Genomic DNA, 14,456 nt, shown 5'->3' with positions numbered 1-14,456 from the left:
ATGTTAATGTACTAACATTCATGATCACAATCTCAGAATTAACTAAGGGCAAATGTTTGTATAGTCTTCCATTCATACCAATCTAAGAATGAGTAGATGATGATCACTGGATCTCAATGGCAATATGTCTGTGGAAGAGTATGCCTTAACCTGCGAGTACAATTATTCATAGCTGCTGATTAGCTACAGACTGTTGAAAGTGTTTCCAAAATGTGAGGGGGGAGTGCGCTGAGATTCTGCTCTGATATCCCCTCAACTCCCAGCTATTCTTCAAGCCCCACTTAGCTTCTTGTAAATAAGGCAACCCTCTCGTTGATGCAACACTTACCTGAATATTGATGGAAAAAACACATTTTTGTTGAGGCTTTTCATTTTGCACTCATCAGGACAATTTGCGAGGATATCAGTGTAAAAGGGATAAACTGTATGAGAAGAGTGAGATGATTGGCAAGTGGATTGCCGTGAAACGTTTCTTTTTGGCAGTGTTCAGATTCTGTGCTCCTAGTGACTAATTGTCTAACAGAACTGAATTGAATCACTTGGGACAATATGGGAGATGCCCCAGTGCCAGTCATTTAAGGTTAGCACTCTTCGGTTCTACAATGAGCTCATTTATGTGGTCAAATGACTGGAGTTCGAACGTCATGTCTGTATATCCATATTCATGACTTGGAGGAAGTAGGATAACCAGTTATCTCTCCCATCTTGTTGAGGCCATTGTGAGCAAACGTGATATAACTTAGTCTGCTGGCCTGCGTTCTTAACTCATTGTGTAGTAACTACAGCTTGCACCTTTATTAATCTCTGTTTTTTCAATCCCTGTTTGGTTTACACCTATGTTTCTGCTCATTTTATAGCAGTACACAGCTTTTGATGAGGAGCTATTTTCTCCTCAGGCTGCCAGGATGAGATGGAACATAGAAAAGTACAGCACAGAACAGGCCCTTTGCTCCACGATGTTGTGCCAAGTATTAATCCTAATGTAAAATAAAATAACAACCTACGTATCTCTCAATTCACTGCTATCCATGTGCATGTCCAGCAGTCGCTTAAACATCCCTAATGACTCTGCTTCCACCACCACAGCTGGCAACGCATTCCATGCATTCACAACTCTCTGCATAAAGAACCTTCCTCTGACGTCTCCTCTATACCTTCCTCCTAATATCTTAAAACTATGACCCCTCGTACCAGTCAATCCTGCCCTGGGGAAAAGTCTCTGGCTATTGACTCTATTCATTCCTGTCATTACCTTGTATACCTCAATCAGGTCTCTCTTCCTCCTTCTATCTAGGGAGAAAAGTCCGAGCTTAGTCAACCTCTCTCCATAAGACAAGCCCTCCAGACCAGGCAGCATCCTGGCAAACCTTCTTTGCACCCTCTCCAAAGCCTCTGTATCTTTCCTATAGTAGGGTGACCAGAACTGGACACAGTATTCTAAGTGTGGCCTCACCAGGGACTTGTAGAGCTGCAGCAAAACCTCGTGGCTCTTAAACTCAATCCCCCTGTTAATGAAAGCCTAAACACCATATCCTTTCTTAACAACACTATCCACTTGGGTGGCAACTTTGGGGGATCTATGTACTTGAACACCAAGATCCCTCTGTTCCTCCACACTGCCAAGAATCCTGTCTTTAATCATATATTCAGCATTCAAATTCGACCTTCCAAAATGCATCACTTCGCATTTATCCAGGTTGAACTCCATTTGCCATTTCTCAGCCCAGCTCTGCATCCTGCCTATGTCACGCTGCAGCCTGCAATAGCCCTCGATACTATCAACGGCACCTCAGACCTTTATGTCATCTGCAAATTTACAAACCCACCCCTCAACCTCCTCATCCAGGTCATTTATAAAAACTACAAAGAGCAGTGGCCCAAGAACAGAGCACTGTGGGACCCCACTCAACACTGACCTCCAAGCAGAATACTTTCCATCTACAACCACTCTGCCTTCTGTCAGCCAACCAGTTTTGAATCCAGATAGCCAAATCCCCCTGTATCTCATAATTCCTGACTTTATGAATGAGCCTACCAGGGGAACCTTAACAAATGCATTGCTGAAGTCCATATATACCACGTCCACTGCTCGACCTTTGTCGACCTGTCTTGTCACCTCCTCAAAGAACTCAATAAGATTTGTGAGGCATGACCTGCCCCTCGCAAAGCCATGCTGACTGCCTTTAATCACGCTATGCTTTTCCAAATAGTCATAAATCCTTTCTCTCCAGAGTTCTTTCCAAAACTTTGCTGACCACAGACGTAAGACTGACTGGTCTGTAATTGCAGGGATTTCCCTATTACCCTTCTTGAAAAGAGGAATAACATTCGCCTCCTTCCAATCCTCTGGTCCGACTCACATGGAGAGTGAGGAGGCAAAGATCTTTGCCAGCAGCTTAGCAACCTTTCTCGCTTCCTGGATTAGCCTAGGATAAATCTGGTCTGGCCCTGGGGACTTAATTTTTCAAGCATAGCTAGCTGCTCCTGTGCATCTCCTCCTTTGTGTGTAGATGCTGTTATTGCTGACCCAGGCCTGACTGAAAATCAGCATGTCTAGACTGTTGAATTGACACACACAGTACATTGTGCTATTCAATCCATTTGTATTGCCTTTGTCAATATCGGAACCTTGCCCGAGTGTGACGGAATTGTCAACTGAGATGAATCCCTGGATGAGCTTGATCCTGTCCTTGCCCAATGCCTAGGCATAACCTCCATCAGAGATTGATAAAGATTGATTGCAGACTGATAACCTGGCTGTAATAGTTGCTCATTGCCTCGCCTACTTCTTCAGTTTTCTGAAATTGTAAAAAACTTTCTCTGTGGATGTGGGCATCACAGATGAAGCCTGCATTTATCATCCCTTGCTGGTTTTTACATCCATTACCTCCACTGGATTCCTAGACCACAGGAATGGGAGTAAGCCATTCAGCCCATCGAGCCTGCCCTGCTATCCAATACGATCTAGGCTGAGCGAACAGCTAATTTCCTATTACTCACCTCAACCCCATAAATCTGCCTACGATTGATAATCAGCAATCTGTCAATCTCTACCTTAAATATACTCAAAAGCCCAAGCTGCTTCAGCCTTCTCGGATTGGGAATTCTAAAAATTCACAAGTCTCTGAGTAAATATCTTTGACCCTCATCTTTGACCCAAATGGCGCACCCCTTTTTTTAAGTTGTGCCCTTGTTCTTGATTCTCCAACCCATGTGCTGGATACAGTAAAGGCTGTGTGCCCTGACCACAGCCCAATTATAGTATTGAAATCTTTGCTCCAGAACTAGCCACACGTCTAACCAAATAGGTCCAGTCAAATGACAATGTTGATATCTACCCTACAATACAGAGAATTGTCCAAGTATGTCCTATCTAAAGAAAGGTAAATGAAATCCAATCCAGCCAATTACCACTTCATCAGTTTGACTTGTGCCTTATAAATGGTGGATGGTCTTTGGTCACATTGAGTTACACAGTGCAGATGTGCTCTTGTAGCTATGATATTTTCTAATAGTTGCTCCAGTCAAGTTTCTGGTCAGTGAGAATCCCAAAGAGTGTAATGTAGCACTTTCCATTTGCATGAATGAGTGCAGCTCCGACAGCACTCAAACGTGACGCTGTCCAGAACAAAGCAGCCCATCCATTGCCTTTAAATGTTGATTCCCTTTGCCAGTGATGCACAGTAACAGCATTGTGTACCGTCTATAGCATGATAGCAACTCATGAAGACCCTTTTGACAGCACCTTCCAATGCTGTGCCCACTTTATCCAGCAGGACAAGACAGCACATACATTGGGACACCAACATCTGTAAGTTCCCCTCCAAGTTACTCACCATTCTGACTTGGAAATATATCACCATTCCTTCAGTGTTGCTCGGTCAAAATCCTGGAACAACTTCCCTTGTAGCACAAGGTGGTGACTGCATAAGATGGGTTCCAGTGGCTCAAGGCTCACCACAACCTTCATGAAGGCAATAGTGCAGGGTTGGGCTTGTTGGGGTGTTGCTAAACCTGCCAGTGAGAGAGACATTCCATGAATTTGTATTTTCCAAGGGTATAAGTGAGCCAGTTACTGTGCCTTGAGAGAAACAGCTTCATGGTCGCAGTTACTGGCACAAGTTTGTTATTTCTATGTTATTAAAATTGAACTCTCATCATCAGACTGTTCTGATGGATTAGACCATATTCTTTTAATTATTAGTCCAGACTTTTGTTTTACTAATAGTTATAATACCACTGTAACCACTATACTTTGCCACTCAAGATCTTGAGGAACCCTTTGTTGTTTGTAACTGAAAATCCACAAGACGTGAATTAGTTTCAATGGTTACTGACTGTGAGGATCTGGAAATGATGCCAACCTCTGGATTGTACCTTTGTCTGTGGCCAATCTCTTTACTACAACTTGTTAGAGGTCTTGCAAAGATTTGCAAATCAATGATTTAACTTGCACATTGAATTACGGTGTATAGTTTTCAATGTATAAATTAAAGTTTTGCAACGTACAACATTGAAACAGACTATTCAGCTCAGTAGTGTGTACTATCTACAAGATGCATTGCAGGAATTCACCAAAGATCCTCAGACAGCATCTTCCAAACCCACAACCACTTCCATTTAGGAGGACAAGGGCAGCCGATACATGGCAACGCCACCACCACAAGCTCCTGTGCAAGCCACTCACCATCCTGACTTGGAAACATATTGCCATTCCTTCACTGTCCCTGGGTCAAAATCCTGGAATTCTCTCCCTAAATGGGATTGAGAGTCAACCCATAGTAGGTGGACTGCAGCGGTTCAAGAAGGCAGCTCACCATCACCTTCTCAAGGGGCAACTAGGGCCACGCAATAAATGCTGGGCCCAGCCAGTAACACCCACATCCCACCAATGAATAAAGAAAAATAAACTGATCAATGTCACTGTTTTTGCTTCACGCATGCCCCTTCCACCCAACTTTATCTAACCGTATCGTCATAACCTTATCCATCATTCAGCCGTGTAGCTTCCCCTTGATTTGGATATCAAATATACATTTACCCTTGATAGTTTATTTGTTTGATCAAGTGTAATTTTGAATGCATGGACTAGATCAGTTGTATAATTATATGTTTTGATTTGGGGGAGTGTTAAGGAAGTGTGGGTATTCAGTGTGTGACTGTATGCCTCAATGGAAGATTATTTTCTTTTGTGAGTCATTTGCAAGCAGCACTCCTGCAAGTTTCATTAATAGCATTGTTTTTATTTCTCCCCTTTTGTCTTCCACCACCTCTAGGTGTTGCTGTTTCTTCAAGAGGAAAAGGAAGAAGAATGCAGATAGGCACAAATGACTGCAGCTTTCGAGGGGCGGCGAGGTTCTGCTTGCATGTTCAACTCCCTTTGTTTTGGATGAAAATGCCACGTGACTGGTTGAGAAGCTTCAGACTCTGATCCTTGTTTTGTATGATTATTATTTTTTTGCCTGTGCCTGCGTGTTCTCCGCTGGGAAAGGATCCTCTTATTTTCCTTCAAAACACTCAGGCTCAATTGCACTTCTTACCATGATGACCAAATTCCCACAAGAGAAATGGCCAGACAGACGCTGATGCAGAAGTCCTCAGGCTTTTCACTTTTCCTGGCTGCGGTTTAGGGCGGACGGGGGTGTGGGAGAAGTGTGGTTTGGAGGAGGTGGGGATGGGGGGGGGAGGGTGGTGAGGAAACTGGGTGATCGGCACCTCTTCCACACCACCACAAATCGAGATGAACAGTGTGGTGAAACACTCGCTCTGGGTACAAATAGACTCTTCAGTGCCGAGCTGCCCACCCAGAGGAACGAGGAGTAAGCCAAACTGACATGGGCAGATACAGGTGCACTTGTCGCAAAAAAAAAACAAAGTGGTTGTTCTATTTTGTGATGTAGCATATAAGCTGTGAGAAATTTTAAAATCTACTGTTTTTCCCTTCCTCCACTTCCCTCTTCCCCTTCACTATTCAAACTTTTCTTGACCTTGTTTGCAACTTTTGGGCTTTGGCCGTTGTAAGCCGGCTGAAGTAATTTTTACGAAAAGAGATGGGCTCTTTTGCTTTCTTAAGGTGCACTTAATGTTGGGGTGGGTGCGCGCGTGTGTGTGAATGTGTGTGTGTGTCTATGTTGCTGACATCCAGATTCGATCAAATGCAGTGTGAATTGTGAACACACACTGGCTGCTGCAGTAATTTCCAAGCCAGTACTGCCACTTTTAAACATGTTTTTTTTAGTTGAAATGTTTGATGGTTATTATCCAAAGAGCACTGTTTCTGTGGAAACATTACAAAGTGAAAACAGCATTAATTTCCTTCCTGTCCTCCTCCTCCTCCTCCTCGCCTTTCTCTCTCTGTCTCTCCCCTCCCCTAAGAGTTGGCACGTAGGATGCCTACAAATGTCACTGGCATCTGATCTAAGGGCGACTGCATAGCAGTTGCCAAAGTGAATAGACAGCATATTTATGTACGCTTTGGGCAATTTTCACAGGGCACAAAGGAAGATAGTTAGGAGCACTGCATGTGGTGATGTCATCCTCGAGGACAGACTCTTCTGACTCTGGCCAGGTGGCCTGGAGCTTTTTCCTGACCTGTCTCCCTTGTTGTGGTTGTAGGATTTGCTCATCTTCATAGGGTCCGAATGAGTGGCATTCTTTTCATAACATGCAAGCAGCAACTTGAAAAGGATTGAATGCATTGGGATTGTAGGAAATGCTCCCAGTGTTTTGACCGAATGGGTGGGAGAGCTGCGAGGTGCAGGGTTGTGTGGTTGGGGTTTGTTTGGTCAGCATGAAGGGTGGGTGAGGTTTACAGAGGAATTCCCCTCTGTGACATATTCAGAAATTGGATCCTTAAGCAACTCCTAACCTGCTGGCCAGTGACTGCGGAGATTCCTGCTTGAGGTAGCTGTATCCTCAGGAAGCTGCAAAGTGCCTGTGGCTTTACTTACCCTCCTCATGCTGCGGCTGAAACCCAAAGGCTGGGCACCGGAGATGAGTTCATGGAGATTAACCATTTTGCCCGAAGTGATTCCCCAGTTCTCCCGTGGGTTAGATAGCTGGGTTGAGGCAAATTGAGCAATGGAGATGTTAGCACTGCATCCCAGCTACATGTCTGGACACAACACCAGAGGGTCTGAGTATGGTTAAATGACCAGAATTAACTAACCGTACCATAACTAATGCCCCAAGTACAGTTCAGTTAAGTTTCTATAGCAATGCGAACTGAACCAAAGTACTTCCGAATGCGGTGAATCTCATCCACGTCTGGATCATCCTACTCAAATCATTTGACATCATTGAGCCCTGGTTTTTACCTCTGAAATCTATGGATTGAAGTGATGCAATGTTACTCTGGACATTCCTGCTCACATATTCCAAATGATCCTGAAGAGGTGTCTGTAGGAGAGTCCTTCCTTGGGCGTTTGCATGTGTCTTAAAGGTTCATTATCTGCAGTTATCTTAGTTCGCAACAGGCTCTGTACCAGGTACATGAAAGATTTTACTTGGGGCAATCAGTAACTTCAGTGACAAGAAAATTCTCCTGAACATCCAGTAGACTGTTAATTGGCTGCTGATCATTGTAACCAGCAAACCACTATTAGTCAAACACTATAGCAAGTCAAATGTCCCAGTGCATTGAAAGGCTGGTGTTGACCATCTGTTGCTGCCACATGCACTCCTGAGTCTATCTAGGAGTTTCGATATGGGAAGATGGAAACGGAGGAAACCGGCTCAGGCTATGTGGGAGGAAGCAATCTTCTCTTTCAAGAGTTGTGCAAGCTGTTTGAATCTCCTTTTGTGGTCTCATCATGCAAAATGTTAACATTGTTATCTGTTCAATATTCTGCTCTTTTTAACACTGAAACAAGCGGCTGGTTTTTAGTTACCAGGTTGTGCAGCAACACTTTTAATTGATTGTCAAAAAAATAATTATTTTAAATTGGCACCTTTCCTGCGGGGGTGCAGAGAGGTGGGGAAATGCAACTTCTCGAAGGCTGTAGTCCCAGTTCTTTGAACTAGACATTGTTCCTTAAAGTGCGGAATTTCTCAGGCCAGTAACTTAATGCATTTCGAGAGATATTTCAAAGGAGGTATGGAGGCTCCAGGACCAGAGGAGCTGTTAGCAGGCAGTGGATTGCACTGGTTAAACTGTCTGTGTAGACAGTTCCGATTTGACTTAACTAGTCCTTTATCCAGGTATCCTCTTGCTGCTGTCAGGTTAACTTGTTAGTGTGGATAACTCCAGATGATCTGTTTACTCAAAGTACAATCTACTCGTTTCAAAATTGTGTAACTTGAATTATGTTGATGAGAATTGTACATGAATGCACTTGCCTCTTGTGCAATTTTATTTGACTTGCTTAATTCAAACCATCGGTTAATTGAGACTTTCTTTCCAAGCAAAGTACAAACTTGAATGACCAGAAGTAGACAGTATTTGGAGTGTTCTGGCACATACCTCACACTTGTGTTGATTCTCGTCATATTTAACCATTCTGTGCTGTAACTTTCAAAGGGCTTAAGGTATTCTGTGGAAGAAGCTGACGGAGCAGCAGAGAGAGGGGGGAAAACGACTTATTTGGGGAGTCGAGAAAGACACCACCTCAGCAGCAACAGCCAAAAAAAAGCATTAAGACTGACGCATTGCATTGCTCAGGTTGCAATGAAGGGAAATTGGCTTGGGAAGCACTCTCCAGTGCTTGAATCTAAATTGATCATAGCCCCTTGTGTGTCTCTGCCAACTGTGGGCATCAGGGACCAAATAAGGCTTTGTTGACCGTGCTGAGAGCCCTGGAGAATGGCTCAAATTTGTTGGTGCAGTGCTGGTAAACTTAGAGGACGTGATGCTCCTTCACCTCCTTTGCAACCCAGTCAGACAAGATCTATTTTCCAGGAGGCAGCTCTGTAAGAATTGAAGAAATGAAACAATGATTGTACATTTCATTAGCTGCAATTGATCTTCCACTTTATTTTGTTATTTCAGAATACTCCTTATAGCCTTAAGAATTTTAATTTAAAATACATTTTGTGGAAAATCATAATTTGTTTGTATTTTTCCCAGATGCTTTGAAATGCTCCTATAAGGCCCTTCTGTTGTTCCTTTATTAAAAGGTACAAAGAAGCTAAACATCTACAGTGTTTGGAAAACAGACTTGGGAAGGAGTTGTAATGTCTCCTGATGAGCTGCTGCAAGTAAACATTGTTACACATTCTGACAGGCAGAGCAACTCATCAAATACCATTCCAAAATATAGATTAGTATCACATTCCAGTCATGAAACATGTTATGAAACTGCCCATACAAAAAAAACAAGCACTGGGAATTACCTCTAAAGGAACAGGGGAGCTCAGCTCTTGTGAACAACTTTTGGTGTCTGTCTTGGATGCTCTTTCTGTCTTAAGTGTTATGTTTTCTGTTTGGGTTGACCTTTCCTCATTGACCCTGTTGGGAGAGGCTGGGAACTACCTGAGGTAAAACGTAGAGTTTTTTTTTTAAGAAAGAGGGTTACGTAGCTGTTGACTGGTGAAGTACAAACCCATTATAGATTCCTTAATAGCTGGTTGTTTGGAACTTTGATCACTGCTGTCAGAACTCATACTTGAACATGATGATTTAGCGATACAGTGGAGCCTATAATATCCAGTCACTTCAGGAAGAAGCCTGCCCCGAATCTCCTTACAATGCAGCTTTCAGGTGTAATAATATTTGAATGAGACAACATTGCAGATTTGTCTGATTCTTCCTCCCTCTCTCAGTGGCTGTTTTGTCAGGACCAGCTTCCACTAAGTACTGTCCTAACTTTTTCTAACGGGACCCAAACCAGTGGGTTTGGCCTGGTTGCTTAGGCAGGAAGGCTTCTATTTAATCAAAGTGACTGGAGGATTAGGTTTCACTATCAATGAGACTTCCTTTTGTTCGTTTTGCTCCGACCTTGAGCGTGTGAGTAAAAGCTGTGTTTTTACTCTTTGTGGTCTTGTAAATATAGCACACGTTCGCTTACTGAGCATGAGTTTCTTAATAAAATTCTCAAAATTCTAGACTATAATAATTACAAAAAAAAACAACCAAGTTTTGGTTTGTTTTCTTGTTTTACAACTGTTGCTGTTTGTGCTGCTTGTTCTGTATCCACAGGGGAGGGTTCTCACGAGTTGGCCACAGTTTTGTTTTTGTATAAAATACAACTGTGGAAATCATTTTTTTTTTAAAAAAAGAATGGTTAAACATGTCTGTCCTTTTTCTTGGTAAAGTAACCTTTTGTTCCTATTTTCTTTTAAAAATTGAGAATTAAATAGTTTTCTATGTGCACTCCTGGCACCAGCCTGAGCTTACATGCTGTCAACATTCGAACATTATGGTAAGAGATGGGGAAGTTTCTCTTTCTGAATTAACCATACGAGTAGGTTGCAAACCTTTGTGGTCAATCCCATTATAGCACACTCTGGGGAAACTCTTGTCAAGTTTACCACCCATTTGATTTTTCTCTTGTTTCCTTTTAAACGACCTTTTGATGGTTTGATGATTCAACCCTGAATTCTGCAGTGACTTGTTTCCCTTTCTAAACGTTGTTTCAGCACTCCAATCCAGATGTAGACCAATCTTCGACAGATAGTTTTGCCTCTTGTCAAGCTAAGATGAATGGGTCTGTCCCGTGTCCAGCCATTTGGACACCACTTCACCTGATCAGCCTTCCACCTCAAGGCCTCTCATTTCCAAGCAGTTATTAGTAATCAAGCCACACACAGCACAATGTTTTCACTTTGTCCCAAATCCCCTTCCCATGAGGAATCTGTTTCAGCAGTGTATCTGATTGAGATACAGTTGAACTGCTGATGTGTAACATTGGTTGGGCAGGGGAGAGAAGAAAGAGTAAAATTATTTTGTTTTAAAGTGAGTGTGATTGACCATTACTTTTTAAAATATATTTTGTGCTCATTAAGTTGCAGAGTGCCAGCACTGGGGAATAACGGAACACTACACCTCCCCCCAACATGTTTTCACCCTAGTAGTAGGTCTGGGTCTCTTCAGTTGGGTACCACATGGGGCTGTTAAAAGCTCTGTAGGCCACTTGCCCGAGATGCACCTTAACCCCAATCTCAGAAAGTCCTTGCTGAGTGTAGGTTTCCTGCCATTAACTGCTCCTGCTGGGCCTTCAATCTCAGCCGAGCCTTTCAGGCTATTGGTCCGGGCTGGATTTGAACCCCAAGCTTGAAGGGGTGGAAGGGCAGCTCCACTGGCCTTCACTGTAAAACAAAAATGAGTTGATCTGGTGTCTCCCCATTCTCAATTGTCCCACTTTTTTGGATATCAGCTTGGAAAGAGTGTTTGACTGCAGATAGATTGGACAGCACTCCGTAGCCGTACCCAACGTCATGGCAACAGATGCTGATCAAGTTAGGGTTCAATCAAAACTTAACCATTTGGTGATAAGAGGACAATTATTGTCATTAAAAGTATTAGTAATCCGCCTCCCATTAAAAGTCTCATCCTTAAGCTATCACCAAACTACAGTAAAACCTAACCAAGTTGACTGCTTTGGCATGCTGGTCAGAATGATGCAGTCAGGCTCATACAGGATCTCAGCATCAGGCACATTTACACTTTACTCTTGGCACTACAGTTGACCCTAAGTAAATTTGGGAGGGCGCAAGTTAATTTAAATTAGAGCTCTATTATCATCTGGGTATAAGCACAATTTAATTCAGGCACTACTTGCTACTGAAAACTTACTTGTTATGTTTGAGAATCTTAACATAAATGTGCCTGTCAACCTCCTGCGACTGGTCCGTATTGTGCAAAGGTTTGGCAAGGGAGTATCATAAACTGGAAAGCTAAACTTCTGAAGTTCAGTCTTCACAATGAGCTGTAATATCACCTTAGCCCGGTGATAGCTGGTCCTATAATTGCTACCAAGATTCAACAAGGGAGGAGCTTTAAGAACATTGATCATTGTCTCCATCCTTCAACAACATTTTGGTCAGTATGTCAAATTAATCTATCTTGAAACTGAGGCGTGGGGGGGGGGGGGTATAGAAGGTGAGCCTTGAAGCGCTTGAGGTTGCTGTTAGCTGAATTACAAAGGTTGCACAGTTGGGCTCAACTACAGGAATGCAAAGTGCACTCTGACAGGTGGAGTTACCATTCATAGGGGGTGATGGCTGGTTATTGTACAAGAATGTTGCAATTACAGAGACTGGGTTAGGAATCATAGGTCATATGCTGTGAACCATACACATTTCTGTGTGTAAATAGATTGATTCTGAATTTTTTAATTTAACTGATATTGTTTACCTGTTTTATTTGTGTCCAAGTTGTTTTTAGGTGGTGGGCAAAGGGAAGAAAAACCTGAAATTAGTAACAGGATGGAAGTTTCTAAATCCCCTATAGGTTAGGAATCAGTGTCTAGCATAACGGGAGGGTTTGCTGGTTATACAGCATGCTCATCCTTACTTGCAACTAAGGGAGAATTTAAGGTGCAATTTCAAAATGAAAATACCTGCATGTCCAAACAAAGGCTTCAAAGGAATCTTTCTTACCCATAAATTATCATCACCCACTGATCCACTATCCCAGAATATCACTACACCTGAGGGATACATTGCTCAAATGTGAGATTTGATTGGAGGGCAGAAGTAGGGATACCTACTGCAGTGAAGCCAGGCCATTCACTTTCCCTTCCAACTTGTAATTGCAAAGGAATATTCAAAGCCCTTGAGGCATTCTTCCACTTATAATAATCCCAGGGTTGTAAGTGGATAGCATTACACCATAATTCATATAGTGTTGAGTGTAGGTACCTGTACCCATGCCTTTGCCAGCCTTTATTTTAATGCTACAGCTCTTAAAGTGCCCCCCTTGGAGCAAGCATTTTGAGGAGCATTCCATCTGGTGGCCTGTTACTGTTGCAGTCCAACACACCATGCCACGTCAGAACAGTTTGAGCACTTCTCCGAAGTTTTCAAAAGCCACACCATGGTCATGGAGCTACGGTGGTGAAATAAAATATATTTCTCTTCATAGCATTCAAGCATTGTGTTAATAAAACCCACTTAGATTCTTCAATTCTGTGGGACTTGGGTAAGAAGCTCAACATGAAGTTGCCAGTATTAATTACAGGAGTCTTTGGAAAGCTGGCTGTGGAGATATGATGCGGAGCCTTTGTTTTGCAGGGAAAGGAGCTGGTGACATGTCTGGAAGAATCAGGACTTTGCAGGTAGAATCCCATTGCTCCTTGTGTCCCAAGGAGTGGGACACGTGGGGAAAAATAGACAGCAGCCTCCTCAACTCCACTTTTTCTCCCATTCTCACTCCAAATTCAACTCTCAAAAGTTGATCCGTTATCTCGAGTGCTGAGTGAAGTGTGACATTTAAGAATCTTCAACTCAATACTGTTTTTGCATCTGCAATGCTTGCTAGAAGTTGGAGGGTGCACCTATGTAGAACTTCCAGTATTACGGAGCTGTGGATGAAACAATTCAACATAACACAGAAAAGGCTGGAAATATTGAGCAGTACAGGAAGCGTCTATGGAAAGAGAGACAGACAGACAGACAGACATCCAGAGCAAATGTTTTGGTGGACGGAAGATTGAATGTTAATTCATAGTTCTTTTTCCATGGAAGCTGCCTGACCTGCTGAATGTTTCTGTTTTTATTTCTATTTCTTATTTTTCCAGCATCTACAATATTTTGCTTTTGTGACAATTCTGCCTGATGACATTTGGTGCTGCATTTCTGCACGTGGCTTCTTGTTCAGCGTTGTCAGCAATCCTTCCCCCCCCCCCCCCCCCCCCAAAAAAAAAAGTAAAGATCTGGTGTGGATCCATAGCCTGTTTAGAGAGTGTCTCTGGGTTGGCGTTTTGCAAAAGGACACATTTGTTGATTAGTCTCCTATTGCATCTAGCTCTAGATTTGTATTTGTGATGGAGATGTTTGTTTGGCTGGGATTCACATACAGGAGTTTATGTTCTACAGCTGATAGAAAATCATTTTCTCTGATCTTAATTTATAATGGTCAATTGACACTGTCTTTGTTTGGTACTGTGACATAAAGTGAGGGCCAGGGCTCAACTGGGCCCAGCTTTGCCAGCCCAAAATCCTTGTATTTGTTTTTTTTCCCCCTTTTAATCAGTTTGGGTAGGGTCTTCTGTTTGGAAGTAGAAACTGCAGGATTGCACAGTCTTATCATTGTACTGTAGAAATGTTGCATTGTAAAATTCCAATTAAAACTGACATTCTTTCTACAGCACCTTTTTATTTTGTGATGACGAACAGGGCTTGCACTTAACCTAATTAGCAAAAGTCTCCATCTGTATTTTGTCCTTGGTTAAGCTTTTAATCATTATTTTCCATTAAATTGTTCTGTATTCCCAGAGGGTGGCTGAGCACATTACTCTGTTAATCAGGAACTGTGTTTTTCCCCCAAACCTATGCCGATACCACCTGCAGGCAGCTGC

The 14,456-nt window shown here is 42.7% G+C and overlaps 1 protein-coding gene across 8 annotated transcripts in view; it reads left to right on the top strand.

The window, feature by feature from the left end:
* LOC122542603 (casein kinase I-like) overlaps positions 1-14,245 on the top strand; it is a 229,237-nt gene extending 214,992 nt beyond the window's left edge. For all 8 annotated transcript variants that reach the window (XM_087982098.1, XM_043680562.2, XM_043680561.2 and 5 more), the window contains one exon: positions 5,277-14,245. In XM_087982098.1, the coding sequence (XP_087838224.1) occupies positions 5,277-5,331 (55 nt within the window). In that variant the 3' untranslated portion in view covers positions 5,332-14,245. The remainder of the gene's footprint in view (positions 1-5,276) is intronic.
* Positions 14,246-14,456: the final 211 nt, after the last annotated feature.

This window comes from Chiloscyllium plagiosum, unplaced genomic scaffold (assembly GCF_037043375.1).
Source record: "Chiloscyllium plagiosum isolate Xiang-an unplaced genomic scaffold, Cpla_swu_hap1 HiC_scaffold_42, whole genome shotgun sequence".
NCBI lineage: Eukaryota > Metazoa > Chordata > Chondrichthyes > Orectolobiformes > Hemiscylliidae > Chiloscyllium > Chiloscyllium plagiosum.
The sequence above is the reverse complement of the archived record's forward strand: the minus strand, read 5'-3'. Positions and strand labels throughout refer to the sequence as shown.